Source organism: Oncorhynchus tshawytscha, linkage group LG05 (assembly GCF_018296145.1).
Source record: "Oncorhynchus tshawytscha isolate Ot180627B linkage group LG05, Otsh_v2.0, whole genome shotgun sequence".
Lineage (NCBI taxonomy): Eukaryota > Metazoa > Chordata > Actinopteri > Salmoniformes > Salmonidae > Oncorhynchus > Oncorhynchus tshawytscha.
The window spans coordinates 60,412,425-60,435,683 of NC_056433.1; the positions used below are offsets into that span (position 1 = coordinate 60,412,425).

The following is a 23,259-nucleotide window of genomic DNA, read 5'->3' on the forward strand; positions in this document are numbered from 1 at the left end:
TTCTTGGTCTGCTCTGTGTGAGTGTGGAATACTGTACTCTCAGAGGTGGTGAAACAGAAGCTGCAACATGACTGTGAGCAAGGTAGAGAGGGTTATGCGGCAGCGTAGAGAGGGTTATGCGGCAGCGTAGAGAGGGTTATGCGGCAGCGTAGAGAGGGCTATGCGGCAGCGCGGCATGCGCAGCGTAGAGAGGGTTATGCGGCAGCGTAGAGAGGGTTATGCGGCAGCGTGGAGAGGGTTATGCGGCAGCGTGGAGAGGGTTATGCGGCAGCGTGGAGAGGGTTATGCGGCAGCGTGGAGAGGGTTATGCGGCAGCGTAGAGAGGGTTATGCGTAGAGAGGGTTATGCGGCAGTGTAGAGAGGGTTATGCGGCAGCGTGGAGAGAGGGTTATGCGGCAGCGTAGAGAGGGTTATGCGGCAGCGTGGAGAGGGTTATGCGGCAGCGTGGAGAGGGTTATGCGGCAGCGTGGAGAGGGTTATGCGGCAGCGTGGAGAGGGTTATGCGGCAGCGTGGAGAGGGTTATGCGGCAGTGTAGAGAGGGTTATGCGGCAGCGTGGAGAGGGCTATGCGGCAGCGTAGAGAGGGTTATGCGGCAGCGTAGAGAGGGTTATGCGGCAGCGTGGAGAGGGCTATGCAGCAGCGTGGGTGGAATGAAGCCTCTTGCTTTTACCGTTGCAATCTAATCACTTGTGTGGGTTTATATATGCATGATAATGCTTGTGCAAGCTAATTTCCTATTGAAAAAGGGACATGCTATTATTTATATCATAAGCAGGTACACAGGTGTTAATTACATGCCGAGGTTAAAGTGTGGGGCCCGTTTTCCACTCTAGCCTCTCTGTGCAGGTATATATTTAGCTCTGCCAGTGGCTCACAATGCAAGATGATTCATTCTGCATAAATTGGATAATGTGAAGGTTTTACTATTCCAACCACTGTATACTTAATGGCATTGACAAAAGATGCATGGTAAAAATGAGAACAGAAATAATTGCACATAACATGATGAATATGATCATCCTAGTTTATAGCTGACACAAAATGTCTGCTTTCTGTTGTAATACATCCATCTTACTTCAATAACAGAGATGGAATGGCGAGCTTCCCACAACTCATCCTCTGTCCCCTACTGGGAAGGCATCTGGTCTCAGTCAGCCCTGCCTCCGTTGCACAGTACAGCTCCTGCGCTCAGAGATCCACTCAGTTAAAGTGATTATGAGAATTATCAGAGCTGTCATTTCAGATCTCAGACCACCTAACATCTGCAATACTGTAGTTGATATTGTTATTACTCTACATCTCACTTCAACAGAAGACCAACAGACCCATTAGGGCAGTTGATACCTGCAGGTTGATCTCTGTAAGCTGTTGTACTAGGATACAATCAGAGCATGTAAATTCCCCAAAGAGCCGCCCTGCCCTGCCCTGCCCCCATTCCCATCGGTGCTATTGCCATGGCAATATGCCTCCATCTTGATGAAGGTGTGCACTCTTCCAGCTATTAGCCTGGGCCAGTAAGCCCTGCTACATGACCCAATGTTTGCACAGGTGGTCTACTACGAATCACAATTTCCAAAGAGAATGTTATCTACAAATGAAATGTTTCTCTTGGATTAGTGTTCAATATGAGCATACAGTAATAACTGACTGCATTATTATTGCTCAGGTAGAACAGAGAACAAACTGCGTTTCTGAGTACGTTCCTTCTACATACTATGATTCATCGTCATCCTCTGCTCTCATTATATCCACTTTATACAAACATCAGATAAACCTGGCCAGAGAATGGCCATATGGAACAGAAGCTACATATATAGTGAGGTTGAGATTCTTTGTCACATCTAAGCTTTGAATTTAAAAAAAACCTTGGTTCTACACTGTCGCACAATACACAAAGTTCATCATGCGGGTACCTGTCTATCTCAGTGAAGGTCACAAGCTTAATTATTTTGACTGGATGGCCAAGAAACGCATTCCCAGTTACTGCTATTGCTCCAGAGAGCCAGTAAGTTAGATTGGTATGGAGGAATACAGATGTATTCAGTTCCAGGCCTCACAGTCCCAGACTAGAGATTCATGTTAAAATGTCTCTTGTAATTATCTGGCCATATACATTATCTGCAAGGTCAGAGTGATTGAAGGAAAAATAAACTCATTCTGTATAAAGAGGTCTTTGTAGTGTAGGCCAGCCTCCATCTGTTTTAATTTGAAAGATCTGGAATCTGATAGACATTGTATTTAACCATTTTTCATGGTTAAATACAAATGCATTGATGTCTTATAACTCAGCCTGGATTCATTATCTTCACACATCTTGGGGACTGTAACATCAATTATTGCCGAAGGATGGTTATTTTTCCCTGTAGACATTCTGTACTGAGTTTGCCAATTTCATATACTTTTAATATACTGCTAAGTTTTCAGATCTTTAGTTTTGTTCTTCATTTGCGTGAAGTCATGTACTTATCATAATATTCATGAGACTGGCTATGTAAGTAGATTACTTGAATGTATCAATCAATAGTATCTTGTTCATTATGTTACCATCACTGATCATTGTAATTATTTGCTCATATGAAAAAGTGTTCATTGATTTGATTAAACATCAACTGTCATTGGTTGTACGATAGTTAAGAAACTGAATAGTGATTATCCCTCTTTTTTCCTTTACCAGGCTTTCAAGGATATGCTGTATGCAGCCCAGGACCAGGCCCCATCCATAGAAGGTAAGGAAAGTCCTGGTCCACGGACAGAATGAACGCTCCCTTACTGCACCCGCTCGGACACCCCGAAAAAACAGGCCCTGCAACAAATAGAGGAAATTGCAGTGATCATCCAGCTACCCCTCACCCGACAGAGCAGCCGCTTTGTGCTGGGTGCTGTGACCACCCCATCGCTGTGCAGAGCTGGAGGTCGAGGGCCCCCCCAGATAGCATATGATACCAAAATGTCTAGAATTTTTTGGAAATGAGTTTAAAACTGAAAAATGATCTCACCCTCATAGCAAAATGTGTAGAATAGAAGGAAATTAGCTTTTAAATGGCATATTTTGAACCATAGCATGAGATGTGCTACAAAATAGCAAATGCTTCTCTTTGACCATGGCAAAAAGTGTAGAATTGCAGAAAAATGGCTTTAAAACTGAAATATTTTCTCATAGCCTCATGTGTACATTAGCATTATAACATTTCACATTTTTTCACCACTGGAGGTCGATGCCCCGGGCCCCAAATGTGGTAGTCCGGCCCTGCATAAAAGTCCTCAAAATACATCTCTGCATTTCACAATGGTTGCATGATACATACTCAACATCCAATGCCAGTATTTTGATTAATGCCTGAGTTGCCATGCTGGTATTTGTTTACATGACATAATCTCACATTTCCACAATGCATAGCCTACTTACAGTACCAGTCAAAAGTTTGGACACATCTTCTCATTCCAGGGTTTTTCTTTATTCCAATATTCCAGGGTTTTTCTTTATGTTTACTATTTTCTACATCGTAGAATAATAGTGAAGACATTAAAACTGAAAGAACATATGGAATCACTTAGTAACCAAAAAAGTGTTAACAAATCAAAATATAATTTATATTTGAGATTCTTCAAAGCAACCACCCTTGGCCTTGATGACAGCTTTGCACTCTTGGTATTCTCTCAACCAGCTTCATGAGGTAGTCACCTGGAATGCATTTCAACGAACAGCTGTGCCTTGTTAAGTTCATTTGTGGAATTTCTTTCCTTTTTAACACGTTTGAGCCAATCAGTTGTGTTGTGACAAGGTAGAGGTAGTATACAGAAGATAGCCCTATTTGGTAAAATACCAAGTGCATATTATGGAAAGAACAGCTTAAATAAGCAAAGAGAAATGACAGTTCATCATTACTTTAAGACCCAAAGGTCAGTCAATATGGAAAATGTCAAGAATTTTGAACGTTTCTTCAAGTGCAGTCGCAAAAACCATCAAGAGCTATGATGAAATTGGCTCTCATGAAGACCGCTACAGAAAAGGAAGACCCAGAGTTACCTCTGCTGCAGAGGATACGTTCATCAGTGTTACCAGCCTCAGAAATTGCAGTCCAAATAATTGCTTCTCAGACACATCTCAAGTAACAGATAACTCTAAACATCACCTGTTCAGAGGAGCCTTTATGGTCAAATTGCTGCAAAGAAACCACTTTTAAAGGACACCAATAATAAGAAGAGACTTGCTTGGTCCAAGAAACATGAGCAATGGACATTAGATCAGTGGAAATCTGACCAAGAAGGAGAGTGATGAAGTGCTGCATCAGATGACCTGGCCTCAACAATCACCCGACCTCAACCCAATTGAGATGGTTTGGGATGAGTTGGACCCAAGTGTGAAGGAAAAGCAGCCAACAAGTGCTCAGCATATGTGGGAACTCCTTCAAGACTGTTGGAAAAGCATTCCAGGTAAAGCTGGTTGAGAGAATGCCAAGAGTGTGCAAAACTGTCATCAAGGCAAAGGGTGGCTACTTTGAAGAATCTAAAATATTATATATACTTTTTTGCTTACAACATGATTCCATATGTGTTATTTCACAGTTTTGATGTCATAACTATTACTATACAATGTAGAAAATAGTACAAATAAAGAAAAACCCTTGAATGAGTAGGTGTGTCCAAACTTTTGACTGGTACTGTATATCAGATGCTCTGTGTGGAAGAGGGCATGAGAACGCTCTCCAGACGTCATGGTTGTACGGTCTGCCACTGATCTGTGAACGGTGTCTAGTTCTAGTTCACTGGGGAGCTGCATCTCTCTGAAGGTCGACTTCCAGGAGAGTGGGCCGACAGGCCGGGCCTTTCTGCCGAGGTGTGAGGGAGACGTTATTTCCAGTCAGTGGCTCTGTATGTGTTGGACGTGTGTGAGGGTGGTGTGTCTAAAGTATCCACTGACCTTGTTGTTTCCAAAACCACCGTTCCGGGGGAATGGGAAAGAGAGGAAGTTGGCAGGTGCGGCTGATAGGGCTAGAGATTGATTCAGCAGAATAAAGACCTGAACAGGGCTGGAACAAGCACAGGAAACAGAAGCAGAACTGTGTCCTCAATGGTCAGCTGGCTGGAACCCACCCTCACTGTGTCCAGAGTTGGAGGTTGAGAAATTGAAGGGGTGGTGGGTTTTTGCCACATGACTCCAAAAGAAGACTGACTCACCATGAAGCTTGGAATGAGCTGACAAATACCTCACTGTCAGACTGTTTATAGTCTCTAGTACAGAGGTCTGTAGTTGCTTCATGATGAGAGGAAAACAGCCTAGTGAGCTGCCGTTGACAGACCATTAATCACATTGCCAAACTTTCACCATCATATTTCAGCCAACGATGCCATGTGAAGCCTAAATGAAAGAGTTGTCTGTGTGTCTAGTTTGGCATTAAGGTATGTGAGCTGTCTTTTCCTTTAAACACCATTCTCCCGAGGGTGTCAGGTTGGCCTTATCCCCAACATGGCTGATGAATCCTGTTCTGTCTGTCCTCTGTCAGAGCTGCCATACACAGGTCACTCACTCACTCCTCCATCTCTGGGACAATCCTACCCCTCCTTTAAATTCCAGTGAAGGGTAAATGGATGGAAACACAGATGGATAGGAGGAATACATGGGGGACCAAAGAACTATATAGGAGCACACAGTGAAGGTTATTGAGACTCTGCATTGTAGCACCAGTCACTGTTTACTTTTCATATGAGGAACAAGATTAACAGGCTTCCCATGAAATACAAGCTTAGCATAGCCTCCTCACACAAACCCTGTGTCAAATCTGATTGAGTTAAAAAAGTAATGATTTTTATTAAATCACCCCTCAACGAAAGAATAATGACTTGAATCTGATTTCTGAGATGTTTTTTTTCTCTCTCGGCAGCGAGGCCTTCCGTGTCTGAGTGAGATATGGTATTCTGAGAGAGTACTAGTGCCTCCGGGAGACAGTTTACTGGGTTATTACCACCCCCTCTAGCTGACCCGCTAGCTGATATAGCCTAGTTGTAGTAGAGATTCGACATGGAGAAGTACAACACTTCAAAGCCTCTGTCAGGGCCTTCTCTTACTGCAGGCTTCTGTTAAATACTTCAGAAGTGCATGTTACTCCAGCAAACAAGGATATGGCCAGCTGTAGTCCCGCAGGATTTGAGATTTGTGCTATGTTTTATACATAGCCTACCTTAATGACTGAAGAAGGTTTCTCCTATGTGTATGATCAGCACTCTGAATAAGACATGGAAGCCTAAAGGGATATGACGTTCAGCTCCACGAGTTCCACAAAGAGTCTGTCAACAAGTGCCCCAAGACATTGATGGGCAGCAGCAGGGGCAGATGTAGAGCACAGTGTGTGTGTGTGTGTGTGTGTGTGTGTGTGTGTGTGTGTGTGTGTCCATTGTTTTCAACACCATAGGCTTTCCTGTGGTCAGGCTGAGAGCATTCTTTGGATGGTTTGAATGCGAGAGACATTTTAGATGGAGATTAATATCTTAAACTTTATCAGAGACACAATCCCTCAGCTTTGACTCAATACTAGATTGCCCACACAATACAACCTGTTGCATTGGCGTTGATTTTTATACCAGACTGATGAGGAAAGTCATATTTTGATGTTGACAAATGCCTTGTTCAGCGCTCCCTACCTGACTGTGATGAATGTTCAGTAATTAAGAAAGCTTGTTCTAGTTACATGCAGCACCAGAGTGGCTGTAGTGCCTCGTATAGCATTTAACCTCTTGTGAGATCCTTTGTTCTTGCTTCCTAGTTTTAATTAAAACAGCATTTTGCATTGCAACTTAGACCAGGAGAACGCTCTGAGGAGCAGCTGGCTTGAGTTCAGGCTCCTCTCTCTCCCTCCAGTGAGATTGAATTAGATAATGTCCAATTCAATTAGCCTGCTGATTGTGAGATTTGAGAACAATAACTGCAGATAAACACAGCAATGGGAGGAATTAGTCTGCCCCCGGAACTATCTCTCAGTAATGTTACATGCCATAGTGGCATAGTCATAGGCAGTGTTACATCAGGGGTGATCCAGGATGATTCACATGGGTACGGGCTCTCCCACCTCCCAGCAGCTTGACCGAGGTGGGGGGGAATGTGGGGGAAGTGTTGTGCTATTGACTGCTCACAGGAAGACACCAGAAATATGATTTCCCACGGACAACACATATATTGGGTTAGTTAGCCAAGGTCTTGGGTATCACAAACTGGCAGTAAAATGTTTTATAGTCTCTCTAGGCTGCTCTATAATACATAGCTTGGAGGACTGAAAGCCTTGTGTTTTTATTGCATAATGAAACTGCAGATTGAATGAATGAGGGGAGTCTTTGTGTGTTCCCCTGAGTACCTTACCTACCTTGTTGAGGTGTGATGCATAATACCTCTGTGTCGGTGTTGTTCTGTGGTATTAGTGTATGGAGCAGCTGCAGTTTGACTGGAGAGGGATAAAGCACCATAGGAGCAGCCTTCCATAGGAGCAGCCTTCCATAGGAGCAGCCTTCCATAGGAGCAGCCTTCTCCCTCTTTCCTTGCTCTCACCAGTGTTTAAAAATTATAATTTTTTAAAATTACACCTTTTTCTCCCCAATTTCATGGTATCCAATTGGTAGTTACGGTCTTGTCCCATCGCTGCAACTCCCGTACGGACTCGGGAGAGGTGAAGGTTGAGAGCCGTGCGTCCTCCGAAACACAACCCAGCCAAGCAGCACTGCATCTTGACACAACGCCCACTTAACCCAGAAGCCAGCCTAACCAATATGTCGGAGGAAACACCGTACACCTGGAGACCGTGTCAGTGTGCATTGCGCCCGGCCCGCCACAAGAGTCGCTAGTGCGCGATGGGACAAGAGCATCCCTGCCGGCCAAACCCACCCCTAACCCGGACGACGCTGTGCCAATTGTGCTCCGCCCCATGGGTCTCCCAATTGCAGCCGGCTGCGACAGAGCCTGGACTCGAACCAGGATCTCTAGTGGCACAGCTAGCACTGTTATGCAGTGCCTTAGACCGCTGCACCACTCGAGAGGCCCTCTCACCACTGTTTCTGACCCAGCTCTCTGCAGCCTGATTACACTGTTATTGCAATGAAATATGAGACAGTTCGTACCTTGATTACACAGCTAGCATATGTTTTTGTATGGAATACAATGCGTTGCTTCAAGCCAGCCATTTTCACCCCTCCTCTCTTCACGCCATGGCGATGGAGGTTGTTCCTGTGTATCTCCAACAATAGCAGAACAGCAATTGTGACTCGACTTCAGTCCTCAGGTGCAATACCAGCGGCTAGGCTCCAGCAGGCAACTCAGTCAACAAAGACCAAAGTCCCCGCCAATCAGATTATTATGTCGGAAGCTGACGTGGAGGGAGACAATTTTAGAAGTTTTCTTGATTTTCGCTGGTTGTAAAACTGGTGAGATAGTGACGTGTGAGTATATCACGGTTGCAGCCCCAGACAGACTCCCCTGTCTGCGTTGGTGGAGGGCCACAGAGTGGAGCGGTGCTGTTATCAGAGAGGAGATGGGGACAAGCCTGCTGAGAGACCAGGTACTAGCAATTAGCCTGCCTGCCTTTCTCTGATCAAAGACCACGGAACAGTACTACACTCACTCACTCACTCACTCACTCACTCACTCACTCACTCACTCACTCACTCACTCACTCACTCACTCATTCACTATTATCCTCAATATTGCAGCCTTTTGTTCTCACACCTCAACTGGACACATTCATATTGCACTTCAAAGCCACCTTCATTGAATGAATTAAGGAAAATAAACATGGTAGTAAAAACCTCAGTGCTGCCATTCCCCTTTTAGCGCCAATGAATTTCATATGAGGAGGAATATTAATGTGATAAGTACGCAATCCACTTGATGAATGCGCTAACATCAATCACACTCCCAGATACCACAGATACTTCCATCTTTCATGATGCTTTCCACTCGCAACTCTCCTCTGTCTGTAATGGGCAGCCTCCATTTTGTCTGTTGCTGTTGGTTGCTGATGGACATGGCTGGCTATTTGAAGCCTGGTGGTGGTATTGTTTTTGTGATTGTTATCCCACTCACGTGTGCCTAGGTACAGCAGCTGTTATTACAGTGGGCCCAGCTATAGGAGAGTCCCCTGTGTGGCTCTAGAGCAGGAGTTCTCCCCAGTAGCCCAAGGACACAGCCCTGTACATTCAGTGGGCCAGTAGCCTAGCAGCCAGGGTCTCCCACCAGCCTGCATTATTGATGGGCTGTCTTACAAGCTGCCGCTCCGATTTGGATGAAAATGCTATTTGCTCAGTGTTTGTGGGTTTATTCCTCCTCAGCAGCGCTAACTGCCTGCTACCACCTGTATCTCAGTCTTCTGGATGTGCATCGGTAGACAAAGCCTTGCTTGTTCCAGCTTTTACAGTAGGAGGAGAGGAGGAAGAAGCCCAGGGGCATGTATCTAGTGGAGATTGTTAAAGATGTCAAGGAGTTGAGGGTAGTATACTAGGATAGTAAACATTCTGGCTGATGCTCCAGAGAGGGAGATGGGAGGGTCAATAAAGAGCTGAGAGGGAACTCAAGGTCATAGATTAATCGAAGCAGGGTAATGAACATGAAAAAGCAGGGGACTAATTGGATGAAGACTGGGGAGATGCTGCTCCCTCAACCTTCTTTATCAGATGGAAGGATGGCCAGAGAGCGAGAGAGAGGGACTTAAAGCAGCAGACAGACTAGAGGGTCCCATGGCTCATCTCCAATGCATGCTCCCCTCCGCATTATCTCTGCAGCTATAGTGCACACTGCGAGAGAACAGAAAAAAACCTTGATAGATGAAAGTCTTTCCATCTATTATTCATCTGTGAATTAGATCTCGCATGAATGGTGAGAGGGGAAGTGGGGTGAGGCGGGGTGGTGTGGGGGAGGGGTGAACAGGAGGTTATTGGAGCTCGCAGGAGTCAAGGTCTTTCCGGAGAACTGCCACTTATTCTTTTAAGGTATTTGAGCAGTGTGACGAGGGCTGTAATTAGTGGTTTATCCCTATCTCGCTCACAAAAAGGAAGCATGGAGGGGGACGTCCTTATGAAGACCAACATGTGCCAGCGGGCTGTGTGTTGGCACTAATCTGGGTATCATATGGATGGTCTGAAAGCCAACAGACTGACTGAGATGAGAATGAGTTGAGGGTGTTGTTATTTGCTCAGGTCTCAGGAGTCAGAGAGTTTATTCAGAATTAAAATGCTTTCAGACATTGTCTCTGCTCTGTTGACTTGGTTCTGTTCACCGTGACAGCCAGGTTAGTGAAGCAGCTTTAATCAGGGCACAGGCCTAATCAGTAGCTTGTATGGCTGCCATCAGTCATGTTATGTCAAACTTAACCTTTTTCTTGCATTCATGGACATGATCAATCTTGCATGGGTTGTGGCATATTGATTTGTTTTAGCTGTGCGTATTGCATTCCTCTTTTTTCAAGAAGTATTCTGAAAAAATAATCTATTGAATTATTGAGTAGTATTCAGTCCATGTCCATTAAGAGTATATAACTAAATGATTGAGATTATATATAACTATTGAAACAGGTCGGTTTGTGATGCCTACATTCACTGACAGCACAGTATGGCATGAGTGTGAAGAGCAAAAAGCAACTACAGTCTGAGAAAAATAGAGACATACTATGCCCTTGTCTGTAGTCTGTGTGTTTATCGCCTCTCTCACACACTCTCACACACACAGAGTGCACAAACACCCAGGCGTTGGCTCTAGTGGGCGAGGCTGAACCCTGGGTGGTGGCGACAGTACCATATGTTCAAATCTTTTTATTTGAGTTGATGCAAATCAAATGCATTCATTACATGCTCTTCTAATCTTTCAGGTTAACGATGTATCTTCCAAAGCTGCCGAGCTGGGGAAATGAGAAACTGTTCCTAATCTAGAAGTACAATTAGATTAATTGTGTAACGATGTTCAACTCACACATAGCGATTTCTCAAATGTCAATTCTTAATCACGTTTTTTCCACTATTGACTTCTAAACACACAATACGAAGCATTGTGTCCCAGTGTGTGTTTGTGTTTGTGTATGCGCACACGTGCTAGCAGTGTGTAGGAGAGACAGTGTCCTTCAGTGCTCCACTCTGTCCATTGTCCCTCTGCAGAGATGGCTGGAGACTGTTAGCGGTTTGGCTGCCGGTATCCTCCTGGGTAACCTGCTGTCTGGTGGCTGTTGCTGGAGGTCTGTGTTGGCCCCTCCCTCCCTCTAGATTCCACTGTCTCTCCCACTGACTCTTTAATCTACATTGTAATTCTCACCAGAGGGGAGCAGGTGATGACAGGAAGACAGAAAATATCTCTGAAATGCTCTGACTAGGTATGGTAAAGCTTGTGCCACTGCTTTTGACAGATACATTTTAGGCCCGTACAGTTGCAGGTCTAGTTGCGCTATTTGACTCGGCAGTTAAAGATGGATCTATTTTCAGTGGGCAGTAGGAAATAGGATATTTTTTTGCAGAATGTATCCAAGTGGCATGTTGGTTTAAATTGAGTCCCTTCCCATGGGGTCAGTATGAGTGAGAGGGAGAGAAAGAGAGGGAGAGACAGAGAGAGAAGTTGGCCGTTCCTGCATTGAGTTGGAGCTCCCCATGCTCAGTTGTGCCCGTGGGCTAAAGTGGCAGAGGAGAGACTGGTGACATTGACAGTGATTGGAAGATAGTAAAGCAGTGAGCTAGAGTCTTGGGGATGGCCTTTACTCTCCTCTGTTAAATGCTCTCATTACAAAGATGAGCAAATAAGTGTTTTTACATCAATTACAACATTTCACAGAGAATAGATAGTGTATATGACCATATCTATCTTATTTGAGTGCAGGGGGTCAACCCATTAAGGCAATAATGTGATTTTTATTATTATAATAGTGAATCAATTATTCAAAGATATAGTGTCCAGACAACTTGTTTTGTTTTATATTTTAAATATTGAATTATTAACACTGTGTTAGATTGGAAATATGGCCTCTCTTCACAAATCTCGTAATTTATCCCAGTTACAGAAAGTCATTGTGAAGTTAGACATACATTGTATTTAGAGGAATGGATCGTATGTGTTTATGGTTTACAGTGCTTTAATCTACAAATCATAATTCATGTAGAAAGCAAAACATTTGTGATACAACAATATTCCACATAGAGATGAATATATTCATTTGCAGTAAATAAATACTGTTGTGACAAATGCGGATAATCCTGAAATAGATATTATTATGTCATTTTCAAAGAAACACGTTTTGGAGACTTATCTGGTGTAGCAGGAGAACTGCAATTACTTTAAATATGGCTTCACATGACCAACAAAGTGTTCCTTTAATATATCCTCTTTTTCCTAACATATTCATAATAATCTCTTTGTGGAGACTCGAGTGATGGACCAGCATTTCTTTCATTAATCTTTGACCAGCTTGCTTAGCCCTAGAGACTTCCGTTAGGCTTCAAAACACTGGACTGCCACATACACACACACACACACACGCACACACTCAAACATTCAAACATACGCACTCTGGCAGGCCCGCTATACTAACTGTTACAGTTTCTAGCGCCTCTGTTGTGCAGCTGTTGGAAAATCGTCCCAAATGTCTGTCGTTGAGCTAGTAGTTCTATGTCAAGAATGTGAGCTTTTCTATTTCGTAACACTTCAATTTAACCGTTGCTATCATATGGTGGCCTCGGGAAATATGCATATTTCATGTCATCCGCAGCTTGTGGATAATATATTCGGGATGAGTGTTAATAATAACCAATTACCGTTGTACAGTGAGTCTAATCCTGCGTCAGAGTTTTCACACCATGTGGTACCATGTAGCCTCCGTCTCTCTCTCTGCCCTGGGGACGGACTGGGACTGGGACTGGGACTCGGACTGGGACTGGCTGGCGCCAGGAAGCACAGAGAGAGAAAAGCACCAAGCCACCGGTGGAGAAGGGACTTAATGTACTTACTCTGATAGGGTGAGTCTCAATCCGCCCTCGATGTTTCACCACCACCACCAAAACAAACCAGCCCACCATCTCCCAAGTGTGTTAATATGCTGAGTGGTTACTTCAGGAAATACCCTGCCGTATTGTTACCTTTATCTCTTCTATTGTGGTTCAAGAAATGACCATTTGTCTATGATTAGGATTTTTCTCTCCCCAGGCAAAATGCATGTTGTCCTGACAGTCGACATCTCATAATTAGGCTCCATATGCCCAATTAGTATGCAGTTAAATTGAGCATAACAAACCTATTGTTCCCTTGGCATGAAAGTGCAGTCTGCAGTAAGAGCTCATTTTCATGTTAAAGACTTGAGATGTGTCTCTAGTTATTTTTTATTTTACCTTTATTTAACTAGGCAAGTCAGTTAGGAACAAATTCTTATTTTCAATGACGGCCGAGGAACAGTGGGGAACTGCCTGTTCAGGGGCAGAATGACAGATTTGTACCTTGTCAGCTCAGGGATTTGAACTTGCAACCTCCCAGTTACGAGTCCAACACTCTAACTACTAGGCTACCCTGCTGCCCCAAATATACGTGCAAATATACGTGACTGTTTGTATAAGTGTTTCTTCTTAGAAACCAAGAGGGGTGAACAGAGCTAAACCTCACAGCCAAAGGTAACCATGGCATTCAGTTAGTGAGCAAAATCATTTGGACATTTTTTTCACATTCAAGGGGCCAAAAACACTCCGTTGGCTGTTGATAGCTGACAACATTTCTAGGCCATGAAAATAGATCAGATTTTCATGTCCTAGAAAAATGTAAGACCTTGTGCTACACTTGTGATGTCCCAACAAGTTAAATATATTGTGTTTACAAAAATCGTCCATTGACATAGGCCTAGCCTAACTGATTTCCAGATCTGTTATTTAGCTACTGCAGCAGCTTGCGTCTGCTTTGCATAACTTCCCCTTAGATCAAGGCTAGCCTTTGTTTCCATTCTGGCTGCAGTTCTACCTGACAGGGAGGACTCGTACAGTGCATTAGCGAGGTAATGAGCTTGAGCTTTCTAAAGGACAGGATCATATCAGGCTTCAATTAACAGCGTCAGCCACACTGACCCATTTTTAGCTGACCCCCCTGACAACCTGGATAATCTCTCCTCTGTTTTTGTCCCACACACTACACTACTCTCTCTCTCTCTCTCTCCCTCTCTCTCTCTCTCTCTCTCTCTCTATATATATATATATATATATATATATATATATATATATATATATATGTTTAAAGCTTTCTACGGTCTATTTGGACTGAGTTTAGGTGAATGACATTATAGAGCGTACTGCTGTCTTTCCTAAGAGACAAAGCCCCTCTGCCCTTGCCGAGCTCTTTGAACACAGCAGGCCCCTGTCCCATGCCGCTCCACTGACAGTGTGCCACACACACACACACACCCTCCGGCTCCCAAACCAGCCTTCCTCTCTCCCCCCTATCCTGGAGCCTTCCCACTGTTAGCCTAAATGCTCACCCATGGCTATGGATTTGATTCAAATGTTTCTGGGAAGCCAGATCGATCAAGTGCCTCATGAACATTACAGTCCTAAGTAAATGCTTTGCCTGTTGGATGAAATCACTTGCAATTTGGGGTGGTTGCATTTGAAATCAAATTGTATTTGTCACATGCGCCGAATACAACAGGTGTGTAGACTTTACAGTGAAACCTCCCCCTCGGATTTATACAGTTCCCTAAAATAGAAAATTTGTGATATCTGTTGGGATCTCAGGTACTTTGTATTGAGTGAACCATGATGCTTTATTCTTCACAATGATCCGATCATGATGAAACATGAGTCACTAAAAGAGGCATGGGAAATACCTCCTGATTTAATTGAATCAGGAAATAGCAGCTAATTTAATAATTTCAAGTATTGGATTCCACATTCCCCTCCCGCTATATCCTGCTATGATGCATATCCTGTGAAGCAGTTCATTACTTAGGTTAAAACGTCTTTATTAGCTGTTTTATAGGTACCATTCTGAACAGGTATCAGGTGTAGCATTGCATTGGAAAGTGATACCAAAATGAAAACAGCCTGTTATCACACAGGGGAATCTAATAACATGACATAATAGCGTAGATCAACTTTCTCCAACGGTCCATTATTTCCAGAGTTGTTATTTTTTCATGACTCCCTGGTGACTTGATTTCCTGTATATAGTCCAGACACAGTTTAACCAGGCCAGATAGAGAACCAACAGCTCTCAGAGATTAGAGCGAGCAGCTAAAATAAGATTTTAAATAAGTTCATCTGAACTTTCCAGTGCAACTCTCAGAATCAGCTCTCACCAAGAAATACCTCCAAGACAGTCACAGTTAACATTACTGTATGTCCTTCATGTCACTTTTAGAAATTTGCTATCTGGCAGTAAGTAATTCATAGCAAGGTTTTAGCGTTGTTAGTGCTCTGATTGGGGTGAGTGCTAGAGAAGTGTGTTACAACCTTGGAGGAGTCTGTGTGTAGAGTGTAAGCCTAGACAGATGCTGCAGATGCTGCATATCCGATCCAGAGTCCTATATAGAGAGATTTCACATTGATAATTGCTGCCTTGATATTTAGCACGCCATGTGGAGAAGGTACATCTATAGTAGACTAGTTTCATCATCAGTGAGAGACGTATATAGAGTTGTGATAAGAACCTGTTTCTTAGAGTCTGACCTGAGGGGGATGATGTGTGTAGGCGGTTATCTACCTTGATAGCTGAAGTCTTACTGCAATAAGAATTCACTAATAGTTACCATGACCATCCAAAAGTTAGCTGTTGCTGTCAGTGAAGATATTTGGTGTTTCATGCCTATTAATTGGCTGTCATGGGACAGCTTCCTACTGTCAGCCTGTTTCACACAGAGTGCAGGGTGTGCGTGTGTGTTCGCAATTCACTTCATTATTGTCATCAAAGAGAGGCTTTACGGCGTGGTTCTTATCGAAAGGCTGCAGGCTGCAGCAGTTAGAATGCCAGGCAGGTCTGAAAGGAGACCTATCTGGCATTCTGAGAGGACTAGCTGACTGACTGACGAGTTGACTGACTAACCGACTAGCTGACTGACCGACTAGCTGACTGACTAACCGACTAGCTGACTGACTAACCAACTAGCTGACTGACTAACCGACTAGCTGACTGACCGACTAGCTGACTAGCTGACTGACTGACTGAATAGCTGACTGACTGACTAGCTAACCGACTAGCTGACTGACTAGCCGACTAGCTGACTGACCAACTAGCTGACTGACCGACTAGCTGACTAGCTGACTGGCTGACTGACTGACTGACTAGCTGACTGACTGACTGACTAGCTGACTGACTGACTAGCTGACTGACTGACTGACTAGCTGACTGACTAACCGACTAGCTGACTGACTAACCGACTAGCTGACTGACTAACCGACTAGCTGACTGACTAACCGACTAGCTGACTGACTAACCGACTAGCTGACTGACTAACCGACTAGCTGACTGACTAACCGACTAGCTGACTGACTAACCGACTAGCTGACTGACTAACCGACTAGCTGAATAGCTGACTGACTAGCTGACTGACTGACTGACTAGCTGACTGACTGGCTGACTAGCTGACTGACTGATGAGCTGACTGACTGACTAGCTGCTGACCGACTAGCTGACTGACTAACCAACTAGCTGACTGACTAACCGACTAGCTGACTGACCGACTAGCTGACTGACTAACCGACTAGCTGACTGACTAACCAACTAGCTGACTGACTAACCGACTAGCTGACTAGCTGACTGACCGACTAGCTGACTAGCTGACTGACTGACTGACTAACTGACTGTAGCCTGCTGCTAACTGAGGCACTCCTGAACAAGTTCCCATCTCAATTAATTATTTGGCAAGACTTCTACTGAAAGTAGGTGACAATAATAATGTCTCAACCTAACAATAACCTAACAATATGATTATTAACTCTCCCAGAGCACTGTCTAACACAGAAGAGCTGTAATAGTATTGTACAGTACTGTAATGGCAATGAAGAGATGTATTCTAAGATCTCTGAGAACATGACCATAAAACATGTGATAACTTAACCCCGGTGCACTCTGTTAATGGCACGGTCACATTAGGTTAATGGACCCAGCAGCATCCTCCAGTCTCACTAGCTGTGCTTACACCACATCTCCCATCCTAACAGTAGCCAAGACTTCCCTCAAGATTAATGGGTCCAACTTTGACTATTGACACAACACTTATCTGAGCATTTATGAGCCCACTGTTGCATGGCGTCCTCATATCTCCTCATAAAGACTTACAGCTACAGTTTAGCCCTGCAGCGTCTCTATGCTTCAGCTACTGCTCTGATCCTGACAACTTAAAGGACATTTCCACCTAAAAACTATCTTTTGGTATTTGTTTCATTTGTCGATTTGTTGATGTAGTCACAAAATGTTTTGCATGTAAGTGATCAAGTTTTCAAGATGTGTTACTGTCACAATTCAGAAATACAGCCGGTATGATGCATTTTGCATCAGATGATGGATAGTGCATCATACTGTCTATATTTCTGTGTTTTGAAAGTTATACATCTTGATAACATGATTGCTGACATGCAAAACATTTTGGGACTATCAACAATGGACTAATTAAACAAATACCAAAATATCATTTTTGAGTGGAATTTTCCTTTAACTGTCCACTCTGCAGCTTTATGACCTTTTTCCACTGGCTGTTAATAGTTCTGAATCACAAACAAACTCTAGTGTTCTGTGCTTTAATGCATATGTTGTTGTGTGACTTCACTGCAACAGTTAGAGGAGAATGAGAGGATGAGATCCCCCTGAGGGCTTTGATTCCCCTCTACCTGAAGGATCAAACACACACTCTGAAGAGAACATCACAAGGCCTGTCACTGGCGGTTATGCTAACAGATTGCATTGACTAAACTTGTGTCTGTCACTGAGTGAGTAGGCATCCCGTGTGTGTTTGTGTGCGTGTGTGTTTGTGTGCGTGCGTGTGTGTGTGTGTGTGGGTGTGATGTGAGCTCCGTTACTGCAGCCTTGTCCTCTATCTCTACAGTCTGTGCTGTGTTGCCAGGTGTCTGCTGCCTGCCTTCCTGTGTTTGTTGTTCACAGTGTGTGCCTGACCGGGGGATTGGAAATGTAATAATTGGAACATGTGCCAGAACATTGAACCATAATATCACAGATTGCTTTTGACACTCTTCACCAAACAGAATATTGTGATATTGTACCATGTATCTGTAAATACTGTATATAGACTTTATATACAAAAGTATGTGGACACCTTCAAATTAGTGGATTCGGCTATTTCAGCCACACACTTTGCTGACAGGTGTATAAAATCGAGCACACAGCCATGCATTCTCCATAGCCAAACATTGGCAGTAGCATGGCCTTACTGAAGAGCTCAGAGATTTTCAACGTGGCACCGTCATAGGATGCCACCTTTCCAACAAGTCAGTTCGTCAAATTTCTGCCGTGCTAGAGCTGCCCTGGTCAACTGTAAGTGTTGTTATTGTGAAGTGGAAACGTCTAGGAGCAACAATATTTCAGCTGCCGACGTGGTAGGCCACACAAGCTCACAGAATGGGACCAGCGAGTGCTGAAGTGTGTAGCGCATAAAAATAATCTGTCCTTGGTTGCAACACTCACTACCGAGTTCCAAACTGCCTCTGGAAACAGCATCAGCACAGTAACTGTTTGTCGGGAGCTTCATGAAATGGGTTTCCATGGCCGAGCAGTCGCAAACAAGTCTAAGATCACCATGCGCAATGCCAAGTGTCAGCTGGAGTGGTGTAAAGCTTGCCGCCATTGGACTTTGGAGCAGTGGAAATGCATTATCTGGAGTGATGAATCATGCTTCACCATCTGGCAGTCTGATGGAAAAATCTGGGTTTGGCAGATGCTAGGAGAATGCTACCTGCCAGAATGTATAGTTCAGCATGACAATTGCACAAAGTGAGGTCCATACAGAAATGGTTTGTGGAGATCGGTGTGGAAGAACTTGACTGGCCTGCACAGAGCCCTGGCCTCAACCCCATAAAACACCTTTGCGATGAATTGGAATGCTGACTGCGAGCCAGACCGAATCTCTCAACATCAGTGCCCGACCTCACTAATGCTCTTGTTGTCACGCCTGTTCCCGCTCCCCCTCTCTGGCGCTCGAGGGCAACAGGCAGCCCATCATTACTCATACCTGTCATCATCATTATGCGCATCTGCGCAATATTTGATTCACCTGGACTCAATTACTTTGTTGATTGCCCCTCAATATCTGTCTGCTCCTCAGTTTGTTCCCTGTGTCATTATTATTGTCGTTGTGTTTTTCATGTCCAGACGCTGTCCTGTCTTGTTTCTGTTTATTAATTAAATGTTCACTCCCTATACTTGCTTCTCGTCTCCAAGCGTCTGTCCTCACACTTGTGGCAGAATGGAAGCAAGTCTCCGCAGCAATGTTCCAACATCTAGTGGAAAGCCTTCCCAGAAGAGTGGAAGCTGTTATAGCAGGAAAGGGGAGACGCACTCCATATTAATGACCATGCGTTTGGAATGAGAGGTTCGACGACCAGGTGTCTACATACTTTTGGTCATGTAGTGTATTTTGATATTTCTCTCTGCACATGTAGTTCGGGCTTTTTTTCTGCAAATGTTTTTATTATTCCATCCTGAGACCTGTTGGCAGTTGAGTCCAAACTAGTAAAAATCATGAGCCGACGCACACCCAACATTTTTTGGAGAGGTGCTGACTAGCGAAGAGTAAACTGTAGAAAAAGAAAGAAAGGAAGTTGCACACTCTATACATGCTCCCAACCATTTTTATTTGATTATTATTGGTTAGGTTTACACATTAAATTGTTGGGAGCACATAAGTGTGCAAATTCCTTTCTTTTTATACAGCTGAGTCAGTTGAGTACAATCTAAAACAAAAACTGCTTTGAGTTCCATGTGAAGTACATAGTGTACAAAAATAAATCATTATAGCAGGTGTGGACTGGAGCCAGTTAGACAGCTAGAATAAAACTAGAGGAATGATAGTTGAATGAAGACATTCAGACACACTATAGAGTGACTTACACACACACACACACACACACACACACACACACACACACACACACACACAGAGCTGGCTGGCAAGCACAATGGATCCTTGAGGAATAGCAGATGTATGAATTTATGTGTGATTGGATGATGGCCGGGAGATACAGTCAGCAATAGCGCGGTAGTCCTACACGTTGCCTGGATACAGCCGTCCCCTTATTGTGTGAGTGGCCCTGAGAATGAGTGACAGGCTAAGTGTTCTGCAGAGGTATCCATCCGATCTCTGTTTTTCCTACTCTTCTTCTCATTACTGTTTCTGTTCTATATACAATCCGCATTAATAGCCCAGTAATTCTGACACACTCACTTACGTCTCTCCCATTTCATAGTTGAATCACTAGATATGTCTGCAAAGCCCTTTAACTCTGCATCTGTGCTGAATCCTGAATGTCTAATTATGATTTAGATGAACATACTGTCCGACCACCGACCACTAATGTATTCTGCTATGTTAATTTACTACAGTAATTTACTGTATTATGTCAGGCGGACTGTTTGGATGTTACAGGCTGTCTGAGTGGAGGACTGTATGTTTGGATGTTACAGGCTGTCTGAGTGGAGGACTGTATGTTTGGATGTTACAAGCTGTCTGAGTGGAGGACTGTATGTTTGGATGTTACAGGCTGTCTGAGTGGAGGACTGTGTGTTTGGATGTTACAGGCTGTCTGAGTGGAGGACTGTGTGTTTGGATGTTACAGGCTGTCTGAGTGGAGGACTGTGTGTTTGGATGTTACAGGCTGTCTGAGTGGAGGACTGTATGTTTGGATGTTACAGGCTGTCTGAGTGGGGGACTGTATGTTTGGATGTTACAGGCTGTCTGAGTGGAGGACTGTATGTTTGGATGTTACAGGCTGTCTGAGTGGAGGACTGTGTGTTTGGATGTTACAGGCTGTCTGAGTGGAGGACTGTATGTTTGGATGTTACAGGCTGTCTGAGTGGAGGACTGTGTGTTTGGATGTTACAGGCTGTCTGAGTGGAGGACTGTGTGTTTGGATGTTACAGGCTGTCTGAGTGGAGGACTGTGTGTTTGGATGTTACAGGCTGTCTGAGTGGAGGACTGTATGTTTGGATGTTACAGGCTGTCTGAGTGGGGGACTGTATGTTTGGATGTTACAGGCTGTCTGAGTGGAGGACTGTATGTTTGGATGTTACAGGCTGTCTGAGTGGAGGACTGTATGTTTGGATGTTACAAGCTGTCTGAGTGGAGGACTGTATGTTTGGATGTTACAGGCTGTCTGAGTGGAGGACTGTGTGTTTGGATGTTACAGGCTGTCTGAGTGGAGGACTGTGTGTTTGGATGTTACAGGCTGTCTGAGTGGAGGACTGTGTGTTTGGATGTTACAGGCTGTCTGAGTGGAGGACTGTATGTTTGGATGTTACAGGCTGTCTGAGTGGGGGACTGTATGTTTGGATGTTACAGGCTGTCTGAGTGGAGGACTGTATGTTTGGATGTTACAGGCTGTCTGAGTGGAGGACTGTGTGTTTGGATGTTACAGGCTGTCTGAGTGGAGGACTGTATGTTTGGATGTTACAGGCTGTCTGAGTGGAGGACTGTGTGTTTGGATGTTACAGGCTGTCTGAGTGGAGGACTGTGTGTTTGGATGTTACAGGCTGTCTGAGTGGAGGACTGTGTGTTTGGATGTTACAGGCTGTCTGAGTGGAGGACTGTATGTTTGGATGTTACAGGCTGTCTGAGTGGGGGACTGTATGTTTGGATGTTACAGGCTGTCTGAGTGGAGGACTGTATGTTTGGATGTTACAGGCTGTCTGAGTGGAGGACTGTGTGTTTGGATGTTACAGGCTGTCTGAGTGGAGGACTGTATGTTTGGATGTTACAGGCTGTCTGAGTGGAGGACTGTGTGTTTGGATGTTACAGGCTGTCTGAGTGGAGGACTGTATGTTTGGATGTTACAGGCTGTCTGAGTGGGGGACTGTATGTTTGGATGTTACAGGCTGTCTGAGTGGAGGACTGTATGTTTGGATGTTACAGGCTGTCTGAGTGGAGGACTGTGTGTTTGGATGTTACAGGCTGTCTGAGTGGAGGACTGTATGTTTGGATGTTACAGGCTGTCTGAGTGGAGGACTGTATGTTTGGATGTTACAAGCTGTCTGAGTGGAGGACTGTATGTTTGGATGTTACAGGCTGTCTGAGTGGAGGACTGTGTGTTTGGATGTTACAGGCTGTCTGAGTGGAGAACTGTATGTTTGGATGTTACAGGCTGTCTGAGTGGGGGACTGTGTGTTTGGATGTTACAGGCTGTCTGAGTGGAGGACTGTATGTTTGGATGTTACAGGCTGTCTGAGTGGAGGACTGTATGTTTGGATGTTACAGGCTGTCTGAGTGGAGGCTGTGTGTTTACAGATATATTATTTCACTTATAATTCACTGTATCACAATTCCAGTGGGTCAGAAGTTTACATACACTATGTTGACTGTGCCTTTAAACAGCTTGGAAAATTCCAGAAAATGATGTCATGGCTTTAGAAGCTTCTGATATGCTAAATGACATCATTTGAGTCAATTGGAGGTGTACCTGTGGATGGATTTCAAGGCCTACCTTCAAACTCAGTGCCTCTTTGCTTGACATCATGGGGAAATAAAAATAAATCAGCCAAGACCTCAGAAAAACAATGTTGACCTCCAAGTCTGGTTCATCCTTGGGAGCAATTTCCAAACGCCTGAAGGTACCACGTTCAACTGTTAAAACAATAGTACCCAAGTATAAACACTATGGGACCACGCAGCCGTCATACCACTCAGGAAGGAGATGCGTTATGTCTCCTAGAGATGAACGTACTTTGGTGCGAAAACTGCAAATCAATCCCAGAACAACAGCAAAGGACCTTGTGAAGATGCTGGAGGAAACAAAAGTACAAAAGTATCTATATTCACAGTAAAATGAGTCTTAAATCGACCTAACCTGAAAGGTCACTCAGCAAGGAAGAAGTCACTGCTCCGAAACCATGAAGCAAGGGGGTGGCAGCATCATGTTGTGGGGGTGCTTTGCTGCAGGAGGGACTGGTGCACCTCACAAAATAGATGGCATCACGAGGAAGGAAAAGTATGTGGATATATTGAAGCAACATCTCAAGACATCAGTCAGGAAGTTAAATCTTGGTCGCAAATGGGTCTTCCAAATGGACAATGACCCCAAGCATATTTCCAAAGTTGTGGCAAAAAGACTTCAGG

General features: G+C 44.2%; 1 protein-coding gene across 2 annotated transcripts in view; it reads left to right on the top strand.

The window, feature by feature from the left end:
• LOC112251026 (xenotropic and polytropic retrovirus receptor 1 homolog) overlaps window positions 1-23,259 on the top strand; it is an 85,095-nt gene that overhangs the window by 16,014 nt on the left and 45,822 nt on the right. For both annotated transcript variants that reach the window (XM_024421652.2, XM_024421650.2), the window contains exon 2: window positions 2,676-2,727. In XM_024421652.2, coding sequence (XP_024277420.1) covers window positions 2,676-2,727 — 52 coding nt within the window. The remainder of the gene's footprint in view (window positions 1-2,675; window positions 2,728-23,259) is intronic.